Consider the following 14,690-nt stretch of genomic DNA (forward strand, 5'->3'; position numbering starts at 1 on the left):
AGATGCACGAAAGAAAAGTCTCTCTCGGATACTAAAGAAACACACCGAACGCTTTTAGTATCATCATCATCATCATTAATAGTAGTAGTAGTCTATTACACAGTTAAAAAAAAGATAAAGATGGCGGACCAAACGCCGCCGATCCTTTCCGGCACTTTAACCAAGAGAGGCGGGAAAGACTTGTACGGCAAAAACACCTGGCGGTTGAGGCATTTTCAATTACATCTCGCGAGCGAGAAAAAATTCTTTCATCACCAGCAACGGTTTAATGACGAGGAGGAAAAAGACGCGGACGAGGAGGAAGAGAGAAGAGCTTTTAATAAAAAGGAAAAGTCGACGCTGAAGTATTACGCGTCCGAGCCGACGCACTCGAGGCAACAACCGAAAGGCATGTTCGAGGTGACCAGTAAGAGTACCGTTGTGACTTTAGAGGACGAGAAGATTCTCGAGGAACACGGCTTAGGGAGCAAATATTTAGGGAAGAAGTTGTTCGCGTTTTACTCCAAGATGGACGTCTCCGCGAAAGAAATCAATTCAGGAGTTTCGAATTCCGTGGTCGTTTGCGAGTGCGAGAATCAGCAAGTGTTGCAATCGTGGGTGACGGCGCTGAGCGACGCGATTGCGCGAGAGCGGAGTCGGAAAGCGAAGAACGGGGAGAAGGACGGAAACGGTAGCGACGACGAGAGCGATACGGAAGTCGACGCGAACGGGAGGAAAAGGAAAAGTGGTGGAGAGAAGAAGAATTCGTTGCAAAGACACCAGACGAAACACGCGAGAAGGAGCTTCTTTAAAGGCGCGCTGGAGAGAGCGGGGTTGACGGGACCGTTGGGGGGCGTCGGGGTGCCCACGCACTTGGAGGCGGTGTGGGAGCAAATCGCGTTCGTGGACGTCATGGCGGACGACGCGCTCGGGTTTGACGAACGGTTAATGCGCATACGAGATGAGAAAATGGCAGTTAGAGAAACGCTAGAAACTATGAGCGATTCGTGCTCGACAATTTCGAGAGCTTTGGGAAGTTTGCAATTTCCGATGTCGGTTCCGGAAACAAACGCGATTATGGAAGTCAGAAGATCGTTGGATGATTTGACCTTGTTATGTCGGCAAATCCCCGCAGGAACGCAAGATAACAACGCGTTTACTGCGTTTTTGTCCGTCTTTATCGATAGAGTGCGTTCGATGCGTCCGGGTGCTTTATTAATGTTCCCGGGTGGGTGGTCCACGCAAAACGACGGGAAGAGTCGCGCGCTGATTTACACCTTGCAACGACTGCAAGGCTCCTTTGTGTTTTCCGTGACCAACACGGGCGATGGATTAGAGTATCATCCCGTGAAAGCGGATCCGTCCTCGGATGGATTTTTATACGGGTTGACGACGCAATTGACGGAAATTCCAATGGATATGTGTTTAGATTCTTCCACTTGGGCTCTGTTACTTAGACCGATTGTCCATCCGCAGAAAACGGCTGAGATTGCAAAAGACCAAATTTACGCCAAAGTGTTGCCAATGTTGAACGGTCGTCCGTTATTCGCATCGGTTGGTGCCACGCCGCTTCGGACGGTTCAGTTTGCACCAAAGCCAGCCGGTGGCGATTTATCGTTTTCCTTGTGCGCGTTAGAAGCTGCGAGGTGCGCGTTGTGCTCTTTAGGATGCCCGCCAAAACGAGCAAACGCGTTAGTCGAGGTTGGCGTGAGACACGTCATGTTAGAAGAAGCCTTGCGGAACGTTTCTGAAATTTCGCTTCTGAATACTTCCGCGTGCGTAGCTCTAGAAACTGCGTGTAAAACTTTAGCTCGAGTTGCGACGCCGTACGCGGAAAAATTAGCCAAGGTGGAACGAGAAAATGGAGGGCAAAACGCAGACGCGAGCAACGTCGGACCGGTGCCTCCGGAAATCCTCGCGAGGATTTTGAAGTGCGTGGAAGCGACAAGACTGAGAGCTGCAAACGCCCGAAGGCCGACGTTACTTCCGCCACCGTTAGCCTCACCGATAGCGCCTAGAGATGCGAGCAACATGCAGTTGTTCGGTAAAATTATGCTCGAAGGCGGGACGAATTTACTCGCCGGCGACGCCAAGCCGCCGCCGATTATTCGTCCGGTCGAGTTGTCCATGGTTCCAGATATAGTCACTAGCGTAGAAGAAGCCGCACTAGCCATGCGAAAAGCAGCACACTGTTGCTCCATATTGGCTAACCAAGCCGATTTGACTACGAATTCGTATTCGCACAGAGTTGCGTTGTTGGTGCATTTGTTCGTGCACGTTTTGCCTTGTCCGATGCCGTTGACGCACAAAGACAGAGAGACTCACTGCTTTTGGCGGTCGGCGAGACCAAAGTACGAGACGCAATTAGAGCTCGCCCGGTCTTTGAATTTATGTTTACGACATTTCGCCACGGCGTCGATGTCAGTTTCCGCCACGCGATCGTTTGACGCCAACCGATTGTTGACGTTGTCGTGCATGGCGGCGATTACCGACGCGACGTTGAGAATGAAACCGTGCGATTTCCCGAGCGTTTTTTGCGAGCATTACGACGGCGTCAACGAAGGCCCGACGACTCTATTTGGGTTTGATACCGGTCCATTTGCAGTGGAGGCGGAGTATTTACGATTTCACTGCCCGGAAAGAATGACAAAATTGACGAAAGTTTTAGATTACTTCCATTCGCTCACCGAGTCCGTTCAATCCTCGCACACTTTGTTTCGATGGGAAGACGATCAACAAGGCATGACTTTCGGCCCGGGAGAGGCTCGATTATTAGACCAAGTTGCTTTAGCGATCGGCTACGAACGGTCGCCGGATGCCTTGTCGAATTACTTTTCTTGCGAAAACAGAGACATGGCGGATCATTACCCGGAACTCGTGGCGTTGCGAGACTCTGTTTTCATGTTCAAAGCGTTGATGGCACCGACGAGCGATTCGCTCCCGGACTTGCGTCGATGGACGTTTCAAGATTCTCAACTGAATTGGAAGATTGAGCGCGACGAAAGATCCGGAGCGTATAACCTCAATGTCACCGCTTTCGATCGTCAAATGCGAGTTGCGCCTTGGGCGCGAGAGTTACGCATGGTCGCCGATAAAGATGTCGACCCGAAAACAGGGAAAAAGAAGAGGATATATGGGTTTCGCTCTGTCTTCGGAGGTGGTTTTTTAGCTAAATCCATCGGCGATAAACGGCCGCGATGTCCACCGTCCGGAGGGAATCCGTCTAATTTAGTCGGCATGCGAATCGATACGGAGGAGGACGTTTTGCATCTGCAAACGTTGCCGACGTTTGACGATTTGCTCAAACCAAGCGAAACGGAACTTTTGTTGACGTACTTGACTGCGCCAATGGTCCGCGTTCCGTTATCTTTGAGACTATTTGCGGACGCAACCAGGTGTCGTGCGTTATCATCGCACGAAATCCAACAAGTTTTAGATGCGGTTTTGTTTGAGCCTGGTCCGTGGCAACCGCCCGGGTTGGTCTTTGTCCCCCAAGAGATTCCTGCGAGCACGAGACAGCATATGGCGACACCGTGTGGGGTTTTATTCCACGAGCTCTCCCACGCGCCGGCGCCTTTAATCGATGCTGCGGAAGAGTTATTGGCTTTAAGTTTAGAACTCGATACCGGCAGGCACGACGCTCCAGCCGTCCCGGGCGTTTTGTTTTCCACGCGAGCCTTGACTCGAATGCTCGCGTTTATCACGACGCTGATGGAGCAAGAACACATCGAAGATCCAAAGATGAGAACGAGAGGCGTTCAGCCACCACCGAAATCGAAAAAATCACTAGAAAATGCAAAAGAAAGAGTTAGCAAAGTAATTTCCGCGCGCGTTCGTCCAGTTATTCGACGCTGGTTGAACCGGGCGGCAAAATGTGGCGCCGTGCGCGCTGCGTGCGCGTTGCACGCGCATTTAGCGTACACGTATTATTGGACAAAACCTGAAGACTATGACTTGGAAGCAGCGACGACGCTGTTTACTGCGCAGGCATACATATTTGTTAACCATGTTTTCTTGGACACTCCGGACGGTTCCGAATCTATGGATAGAAAACTCGCGAAAGATACCGGAGAAAACTTGATGGATTTAGGATTCCCTCCGAACGAGATTTTCGATTTGTTCCAACGACAACGAAAAAATATGCTCGCGTGGGCGAAAGGAAACGAAAAAGAATGCAACGATGTCATGAACGGCATCGTCATAGCGTTGACGACGCGTGAGAGCAGTTCGTCGGTGCCGTCTGCGCAGCAGGAGGCTACGGACGCTTCTGCACATGACAGAGGATGGCGGTTGTCTGGCGAAGGCCGGTTCGTGGCGCACCCGAAAGACGAAACTACCGAGGAGTGGCAAAGGAAAACGGAGAATACTAAAAACGTTCTGTTGGAAGAGTATGGCGAACACTATGGGGAATGGTTATTGGCGACGACGACGCAAAACGCAGAGATGGAGGTGAATTGTCAACTCGGCGAGTTCACGGTCCGACGAAACCGTTTGCGGCCGCTCGAAAACGCCGTTCGAGAATTGCCCGATTTTGTGGCCGCATTAGATTCAGTGTTGAGAGAACGGAACGAAGAGTTTCGACAGAGGCTGTTGAAAGACGACGACGACGTGGACGAGGACGATTCGTTCACACGTTTACTCGCCGCTTCAAACTCCAAGTCCATCATCGCCACAGTTTTGAAGAACACGGACGAGATTGGTAAAAAAACGGGAGACGGAAAATCACCGTTCGCTGAATTCGACGCCTCGGACGAGGTTGTTCACTGCGCGGAAGTTCGCAACACAGAACATCGTAAGTGGCTCAGGTTGGTTGGTTTGCGTCACGATATCGAAATTTGGGATCCGGATCCTCGTGTGCCGACGCACAACTTTACCCGTCCGTACGCTACGAATGCCAGCGCGGGCGCGAAAGTCATGAACGTTTTGAGCGTGGTAGGTCTTGGTTCCGGATCGGGTTTGACGGAGAAAGAACGGTGGATTATGGACCGATTAGAGCCGATTATCCATGGTCCCGCAGCGGCTTTCTTAAAAGGCGTTGAGTTGTTCCTTCCGTCCGAAACGTTCAAAGGACCGATTGCTACCTTGCGAGGTGTCGGCGCGCCGGATGTGGTCGCGCCCGAGGTACAAAAGTCCTCCTGGTGGTGGGGCAAAGCCACAAAAGTTCCGAAAACATCGGTCGCGGACGAAGAAAATGCGAATAAACTGCTCACCGAAGTTGTCGTCGTGCGAGATCCACCGTTGGTACAGGTCTTTCGCGTCGAGTCTTTCGGTAGACGCTGGAGAAGAGCGTTGGTGTTTGCCTCCAACGCCTCGTGGTGTCTCGCGGATGTCGACCCAGACGGTGAGCCGAGTTTGAAGGACCCGAACGAAAGATTTTTACTGTCTGCAGTTCGATTAGGTTCTCGGGTGCAATCTTTAGTCGTAACGAGACACATTTCAAGTAAGCTCGGACGCCAAGCATTTGTTCCTGAACGACACTTGCGAGGGATAATCCCGCAAGCGTTGTTGCAAGATTACTCGTTTTGGCGATCAGAAGTTACCGGAGATTTGTACGGCACTGCTCGACCGACAGCTAAACACCCTCGAACAATCATTTACGTCCAAATAGAAGGTGCTAAAGGTGCCACGACGCCACCAGCGGAGGAAGACCCGACGGTCAGCGCGCTCGACTCCGTTTTTAGCGGCTCCGCGAGCACTTCTAAATCCGGTTTATTCGTTGATGACGCGCGAGGTATCGTTCATAGAATCCCAATGCCGACGAAAGACGCGAGTGATTTTGATTTCGATCCACAAAGCATGCCAGAAGGAACGCTTGTTTTAGTCGATTTGTTGTACGCCGCGGCTGGACACACCTCTTCCGTGGAAGAGATGGAAGGTGAGAACGATGACGTGTCGAATTTACTGAGCCCGCGCGCGGAGTCGAACGAAACGCGACAGAATCCGTTGAAAGCGTTGGCAAGATCGATTGCTGCCGTAGAAGGGTTGGCACACGCGCTCGTTTGGGTCGATAGAAATACCGGTAGCGGAGCTGGTGGCTCAAAGAACAACAACGCGAGTGAATACATTCCCGTGCGAAGAGTTGAACTCCCTCGATTAGGTATTTCCTTTCACGCCGTGAAAGATACGACGGCGAGTTCACAAACGCGGTTAGAGTGCGAAGAACACGCGGGTTTATTTTTAGCTTCCGCAAGAACTCCAATGTTAGATCGCTTATTATCTGGTTTACCACACGCTATGCTGTTAGAAGCTCGTGACGGACAGCTCGCGGTTTTGTTACCCGCCGGTGCTGCGCCGAGGCGTGCGGCGATTGACGCTGTCGCAAAACTCGGCGCAAGTAAGGGTTTAGGCGCAGACGTCATCGTCGATCGTTGGGATATCGCGTGGCACGACGCTGTCGGTGACTCGAAACATTATGTATACACGGTTCACGCTTCGCACGCGCATCTAGTATGCGATTCCTTAGCATCGGCGTTGTATTTGTGCACCATGCGATTCCTGGCTCGAAGATACGACGACGTGAAAAAACTCGTCGATTTACTCTTGTGCGAGAACGATCCTACGAGCGAAGAAGCGCAATTATGGGACGCATTAGGTCTGGCCGCCATCGAGGATCCGAATCCAGATGCGTGCGCGGCTAGAATTAAAATTCTACGCGCCGCTAAAGGCACCGCCGCGATGGATCGTTTAGCCGGCTTAGGTTTCAATGAATCCGTCGAGTGTTTGAAGTACGTCCAAAATTGGCGTGCGATAAGTGCCAACGTCCGATTAACCGCGGAAGAAGAACTAGATGTTGTAGACCAAACGACCGCGAGTGCCCGAGTCACGGAAGCGCAACGAGCGAGTCTCCGAACTCGAAGAAAGAACAGAGATGAGAAAACGCTCGAGGAAATCATCGCTTCAGATCCGTTGTTGTTGAATCGAGCCAGTTACTTGCGTTTGCTCGTTCATCACGAACGCAAATTGTTAATGAACGATCAACTGAACAACAGTTTAGGACAAACGCAAGGATTTCCTCTCTTTTACCCGCCAATACCGGAACACAGCGAATTCGATTCTATCGAAGATTTCTCCGTGTTCGACGATGCCATCACCGGTGACGGTCCGCTTGGAAAACTCGCCGGGTGGACATCGAGCTATTCACGACCGGACGATGTTTCTGTCAACGGCAGTAACGGCCTAAACGCTGTCAATAAATGGATTGAAAGCGGTTCTTTGGCCTTACAAAAAGAACACGGGTTCCCTTTACTCTTTGAGTTGCTCACGAGCACGGTGCAATTGCGCGTATTACCGGGCGACGACCCGCATCGGTGGGGTAGGGCTTTGTTACGATTCGTTCCGAAACAACAGAGCGAGAAAGCTGGCACTTTAATGTCCATTTTACGCGTGTTAGCGGCAAATGCAGACATTGCGAGGGAGTGTCCGCGCGCAGAAGAGCGGACGTTAGGCGTCAAACTCTCCGCCATGTTTACGCAAGACGGCGCCGTCGGGCAACTCTTGAAACGTGTGAAACCGTATTTGAAAGAAAATCGAGACCGTTTACCGTCGCAAATGAATTACATTGGCGATCGCTACGCGTCACCACCAGCCTGTGAAATGGTAATCGACGCGTGGTATCAAACGTTACTGAACGGTTCGAAGTGGGCGTTACCTAGATTTGCTTCGGCGACGTTGCGACAACGTAAATACCCGCTCGAGAACGATCCGCAAGTATTGCAAAAGTACGGCGCGAACAATCTCGCAACCGTCGATTTGAATTATTTAAGCTCGCAGCCGTTAGCGGTTATCGATTTAGCGTCAATAATAGTGCCTGTCGAGGACGATCGCGCGGGAGATGCGATCCAAGGTTGCTTGGAAAATGGTTCCGGAGGGTTACCATTTGACATGTCGAGACACCCTTCGTCGGCGACGCCAATCGCGAAACAAACCTTGACAAGATTACGGCAAGATTTAAAATCGAGTGCGGATAGGATTGCAAAGCAGAAACAGGAACCTGTGAATGTCGCAACGAACGAGCTCACGTTAAATGGATTCACATCTTTCGATTGCGAGCAAATTGCCATCGAAGCAGCAGCGTCCAAGGCTGGTCAAGCGTCGATCAACGCGCGAGCGGTATTGCGCTCGATACTTGAAAAGTTGGCCAAACAGGTTGCGCTCGATCGCGCCGCAGCTTCAGAGGCTGCCATGGTCGCTACGGCAACCGCAAACGGCCTGGATAGATCAGCCACTGTCCGTTTCGAAATGCTTCGACTGGGTTTGCAAAGGCGCTCGGGCGCGTGGGCCGAAGCGACGTACGACGATTTACTGGAAGCGATGGCGTGCGAACACGGCGAGAAGAATTTGTTGAAAATCACCCCGGGGGTAACTTCAGACAAGGTGAAACAAGCGTTGCATTTAACCGCACAAGCGTTGTTGCTAACCGCAAGAGCCGCGCAAGGTGCAAAATGTGCTGCCGCTGCGGCAGATACGTTATTAGCATTATCAAAGTGCGCTAAAACCGTCGAACGTGATGGGAAAGCATCGTTAGCTTTGGATTTAGGTTTACGCGCGAGAGGTTTGGCGAAGATGTTGTGCGAGAAGAGATCGTACTTTAAAAAGAGTGTGGTGGCGAACCGCGAGCAACAGCAGAAGCAAGCTGTCGCAGACGAACTTGATCCGTTCGCGGAAAGTCCGGCAACGCCATCGCCGACGTATTTAACGTACGATCCCCGATTGTTAATGTTTGAGTTTTCGCTGGCGATTATTTTGCGTCAGCGACAAGTTCAACTGACGAAACAATTTGTTCAATCCGCTGAGCGAGGTGGCGGTGAGTGCGCGCAAATGCTCATGGGTGAAGGTAAAACGACCGTCGTGTGTCCATTACTTGGATATTTACTCGCAACGGATACACGAATGGTATGTCAGGTCGTGCCGCACGCTTTACTTGAGTTTTCGCGAGGAACTTTACGCAAATCCTATTCAGGCGTTATTCGGAGATCAGTGGTTACTCTAAAATTTGATCGATACACGACGTTGAGCGATGGGAAGTTGCTCGATGCTATGCGCAAAGCTAGAGACGAACGAGCTATTGTGATCACTTCGCCAACGGCGTTGAAATCACTCGCCTTGAAGTTTCTCGAGGCGTTACACTTGCTTGATCAATCGCACGTTGCGTTTGAAGAATCGAGAATGAACTCAAGTATTTTGAAACAATCAAAAGATATCGTCACAAAAATGTTTGGTGTAAGAAGAGGCAAATCGAGGTCCGAGCGCGTCGCCGATGCCGGAGCTTTATCGGAAGAGGAACTCGAGGCATTGCGAAAAGAGGCATTTTGCGCGTCTGAAATTTTTCAAATCTTCCACCAAGGTTTGCTCATTTTAGACGAAGTCGATTTGATTTTGCACCCGTTGAAATCCGAATTGCATTGGCCGTTAGGGCAAAGAATCCCGCTAGATTTTTGTCAATCAAGGATTGGTGATGGATTGCGCTGGAAACTTCCATTTTTCTTATTGGACGCGGTATTTTCGTTGTCCAACGAGACAAATGGATTTATGCCTTCCACGAAAGAAGCGCAAGGCTCGCAAGAAGCGACGGAGATTTTGAAGCTAATTCATACTCGTATAACGGATGCAATTAAGGAGAAAGCAGTACAAGCGGTGCCGCACGTGTGCGTGTTGGATCGAAAATGGTACCATCAGTCGCTGCGACCGCTCCTGGCGAGATGGATTTCGGTATGGTTAAGAGCGCACGGTGCGTTAAGAAACATGGACGATGAAACTTCCATTGCATTTTTACTACGAGGCGACAGAAGCGCTTCGACGCAGTTACAACGCGAAGCCGAAGATGAAGGCGTGAAGATGGCGAACCTCGCGCGAGACTGGTTGAACGCGTTACTCCCTCACGTCTTGTCCAAAATCAACCGAGTTACGTTTGGTCTGCTCACGTTACACGACGTGAAAAATTTGGAAGAATGGACGCAGGCGTCGGTACCTTTATCTCGAAGACTGTTAGCGGTCCCATTTGTCGGTAAAGATATTCCTTCGAGAACGAATGAGTTTTCGCACCCAGACGTGGTCATCGGCTTGACAATTGCGGCGTATCGCATCGAAGGTTTGCGCAGATCCGATTTTAAGATTGTTTTAAAAGCCATGCTCGAGCAGTTTTCGAACGAAGCTGGCGCGCAGCAAAAGCGACCGAGTTCGCTTAAGTGGGCGTATTGGGTTCGGTTAGCCGGCAAATCCGTGAGAGGCGAGGCGAGAGCTAAAGCGCAACTAGAGGCGAGGCGCAAATCTGCGCATCAAGGTACGCACTCACATCTGAACGTCGGCAAAGTTTCCGGGTTTGACGCGTTACTCGCGGACATTTCAAACGTGGAATTGAATCAGTCTTTAGATGCTTCTTTCCAATCTTCACCTTCGTGGTTGAACGACGAAAACGAAACGTGGCCGTTAAATCTCGTGGATATGCGTGACCATGAACAGGTTGAAGAATTGTATCAACTCTTGAGATTGGTGCCGGAAGTCATTGAAACGTATTTAGATACTTTCGTGTTCCCGGAAACGGCGAAGCATCAGGGCATGAAACTTTCCGCCACTGGACAAGAGCTCGGTGGTGACGTTTTGTTCCCCGTGCGTTTAGGTTTCTCGGGAACTCCAGCGGATTTACTCCCGTCCGAGTTGGGCGCTCCGAAATTTGAGCTTGGCACAGACGCGAAAGTACTGGCCACTTTAAGTGACCGAACCGTGGTTTCCTGTAACGACATGTCATCGGACTGGACCGTTGATAATATATTGAAAACCATCGCAACCGCAGAGCCACCTTTGCACGCGTTGATCGATGCTGGCGCTTTAATTACCGGTAAAAGTAATCGCGCGGTGGCGAAATTCTTATTAGAAAACGGATTAGAATGGGCAGAAGGATGCGTGTTTCTCGACGAAAATGACGCACAAATGATTTTGATGCGTCGCGGACCATGGGAAGTGATTCCTTTAGCGCGGGTTGCCGCTATGCCGTATTCCAAACGCTTTTCATTTTACGACCAGGTGCACACGACTGGGATGGATATCAAACAAGCTGCAGCGTCGCGAGCGGCGTTGACATTAGGTAAAGATATGACTTTGCGAGATTACGCTCAAGGCGCGTGGCGTATGCGTGGATTAGGAAATGGACAAACTCTGGAGTTGATCATCACTCCCGAAGTATCCAAACTCGTTGCCACGGAAGTTGCGATTGGTGAAGGCCGATTGCCACAAACGCGCATCGCAGAATTGCAATCCATGACGGACGACGAAGCAGAGAGAATGCGATTACGAGACGTCTTAGCGTGGCTTACCATCAACACTATGCGCGCAGAAAATGTACAAGCCGGTTTATTAGCTGAACAAAGAGCCGCAAATGTCTGGAGGAAACACGCCTATCGGCTCTTGTTGGAAAGAAACATGACAGTTGGTTCCCATAAATGTACCGATGAAACGCAAAAGTGCCTCGATGTGTTTCGAGAACGCGTGACGTTCATCGTCCAAAACGCAATTCCTGAAAAAATGTCAGCGTCAAGACGTCTCGCACAGTTGTGCAGACAATACGAACACATCATCATGCACAACGAAAAGGCGAAGGAACATCTGCGAAATATTGTCGCCGATGTCACGCGCATGGAGGCGGCAACGTTGGAAGCAAAACAACGTGTCGCCATGGCAGCCGCGAACAACGACGGTTCCGAAGCCGCTGGTGATCTCGGCTTCGACGGTGCCAATGTCGATAGAGTTTTGCAATCCGAACAAGTTCAAGAAAACGAGCAAGAACAAGAAACCGAACAAGAACAAGAGCAAGAGAAGGAGGAAGAAAAGATGGAAGAAATCATCGAAGAATCCGCGGCGGTTGTGAAATACTCTCGAGATGACGAGACGCAAATCGCTTGGAAGTTGGACGATCTCGCCGAGCCGCAGCGGTTACCGTTTTACAAAATGCAAACGTTCAAGGTGTACCAACCAGGAATGAAATTAAAACACACCGATCCGCTACCGTTTCCAGATTACTGTTGGTTGAGTAAGAATTACTTCAAACCTGGATGGGCGTTGAACGCGCATCGACGATTGAAGAATTCCATCATCGTGATGGATCTTATTCCGGATTTAGACGAATTAGCGAGCGATTTAACGAAAGGCTCTTCGAGTACCGGTCAACAAAACCGTTTGTCGATGGCACAAGAGGACGCTTTACGAGCCGCCTTCTCGATGTTTGATGGTGGCGGCACCGGCGCTCTGAACGAGAGAGAGCTGAAGGATGTCTTGAGAGCAATCGATGCCGTCGTTGATGACGACGAAGTTCGTTTGACCGAACTGGCGAAAGAAGTAGCCCATGACGCTGCAAAACTTGGATTGCCTTCCTCTGGCGCGGGCGTTACGTTTGAAGAGTTGAAAAGAGTCATCCGTCAAAAGAATATTTACGCGTTGCAAAACGGCCGATATTACGTTGGCGTTTCCTTAGCGGAAGCGGAATCGATTCGCGTCGCCATGCACTTTTCCGATTGCGACGAACGATCGAATGGCGATATCGTCAAGTTTAAGAACGTGCAAGTTGCGTTGCGCATTGCTGGTGGAACCTTGTTGGAAGGGTCGAGGAGATACGCACCGGCTGGCGTGTTCCAAGGGGCAACGGCGGAACAATGCTTCCGATTTCTCGATTCGCAACTCGATTTCGAAGAAAGAGAAGTTTCTCTACTTCTCCGCGCTTTACAGGAAGCACCGTGCGATAAGCGCGCAGCTTTCTTCGATGCCGTTCGAAACTGCAGACGCCGTCCGAGGATTCCGTGGCAAGAAACGCCATTGGCGAAAGCTTTGACGACGGCAGACGAGTTTCATTTACTCGCGAGTCGCGCGCTTACTGCACGTGTACGCGCGCAATTGAAGAGGAAGCGCATGCGTTTATTAGATTGTTTCCGAGCGTTTGACGTGGAACGAGCTGGTTCATTATCATACGAATCCTTATACGGCGGTTTGTCTTGGTTAGGCGTGGAGTTATCACCGACGCAAATGTTGGATTTGGCGAAACGAGTCAACGTTTCGGGTACCGGCGTCGTCTCTAGAGAAGAGTTTGAAATCGCTTTTGGACCGGACGATGATTGGCAGAAGGAGTGGGAAGAAGAAGATCGCGTGAATGCTGTTGGAGGTGGTCATAAATACCATCAAAATGCGAATGGCAACACAAGCATGAACAACATGATGATGGAGTCTCAATTCCCATCCAACCGAGACGTGATTCCAGCGTCTTCAAATAACAGCATCGACGATTTACTCGGTGGCGCCGGTCCACCACTCCCCAGATACGATCAACAGCCGGTTTCTCACCAACAGAAGAAAAAAGTTGTGAATACAACTGCAAACGTATCCATTGACGACGGTACCGGTTTAGGCGATTGGGCGTCCATGGGCATGGCGGCGACGTTGCCAGACATTGCTCCAAAGAAACCGGCGCCGGTGGCGACGAAATTATCCGGACACGTTCCGTCTCGAGACGACCCGTTTGGATTGGGGAGTAAGAAAGCTGGTGTTACTGCTGCAACACATTCTGCTGCGCCTCCACAACCGGAAATGCTCGCCTTTGAAGATTGGCTTTCCGGCGACGTGAGCAACTCGCTTTCGCAAAACCTGCGCAACTCGACCACTGCGACTGGCGATTTGATGGGGGGCTCAAACACCATGCGCAATAATCAAGCGTCCGGAGCGGCAGCCATTGAAGATGCTCGTGCAAACATCTCGGCAAAATCTTTGCATAAAGAATCTGACCGAGAAAAGATGCGCAAAGATGCCGCTTCAGATGCAAAGCTTACACGCGATGTCGTTCGTAACTTTGCAGTTTCTTTGGTTCATCACAAAAATTTCACTCGCAGTTGGAGTTCGGAAGGTACTGGGAGTCGAAAATTTGGCACGACTTGGTTTCCAACGGGCGTAGTTGCCGCGTTTCCGTCGAGTTCAGACGTGTCTAAGTTGTCTAAGAAGGAGCGTATAAACGTTGGGTATTTTGCCTCCTCCAGTCGAGGCGGACCAGCCGCGGATGGGGCGTTCGCGTTCGAAGTTAATGACGGCAGCGCGTTCGCGCTCACGGGTTCGCAAAATATGCCAAGAATGATTGAGCGCTTATTTCCTTTACCGGTTCGCTTTAGACAGATTTTTGCGCAACAGTGGAAATCATCGGGGTTGTTTGCCTGGTTACCGATAGCCCCGCCCGGTCATATCGCTTTAGGCATGGTGTTCACAAGCAGCGCGGAAGCGCCTTCGATTGCGAAAACGAACGTCCGGTGCGTCCCGGAAATATGGTGCGAACGTCCGTCAGTCGCGCCTAAAATGGTATGGAGTAACGAAGGGAGTGGCGGTGCACCGTGTTCAATTTGGCGAGTAAACTCGTTGGGTATGTGCTACGCGAAAGTCGGGTTCGATGCTCCACGACCGGAAGAATTGTGGGATATAAAGCGCGGGAATTTAATTCCCGCCGAAGCGTTTAATAGCATTCGGGTTGACGTCAACCAAAACTCGAACTTGCACAATTACAAGACTTCGTACGGAGGGACAGGGATATCCTCGGATTCTCCCGGAGCACCTTCGAGGACTGTTGCGAGAAGTAGTACAGGTCAAGCAAGACAAACTGGATATAGACCGAATCAAGATCATGGTCGTGGCGGGTACGGCGCGTCTTCATTGATTTGATGTGATAAATTTTAATCGATTATAAATATTAA

General features: G+C 50.6%; 1 protein-coding gene across 1 annotated transcript; it reads left to right on the forward strand.

The window, feature by feature from the left end:
• Positions 1-120: 120 nt before the first annotated feature.
• On the forward strand, positions 121-14,658 carry Bathy08g04430 (predicted protein; the record flags this gene model as incomplete). Its single annotated transcript, XM_007511693.1, has 1 exon — positions 121-14,658. The coding sequence occupies one exon, from the start codon at positions 121-123 to the stop codon at positions 14,656-14,658; it is 14,538 nt and encodes a 4,845-aa protein (XP_007511755.1).
• Positions 14,659-14,690: the final 32 nt, after the last annotated feature.

Source organism: Bathycoccus prasinos, assembly GCF_002220235.1.
Source record: "Bathycoccus prasinos genomic : Chromosome_8".
Classification (NCBI taxonomy): Eukaryota; Viridiplantae; Chlorophyta; class Mamiellophyceae; order Mamiellales; family Bathycoccaceae; genus Bathycoccus; species Bathycoccus prasinos.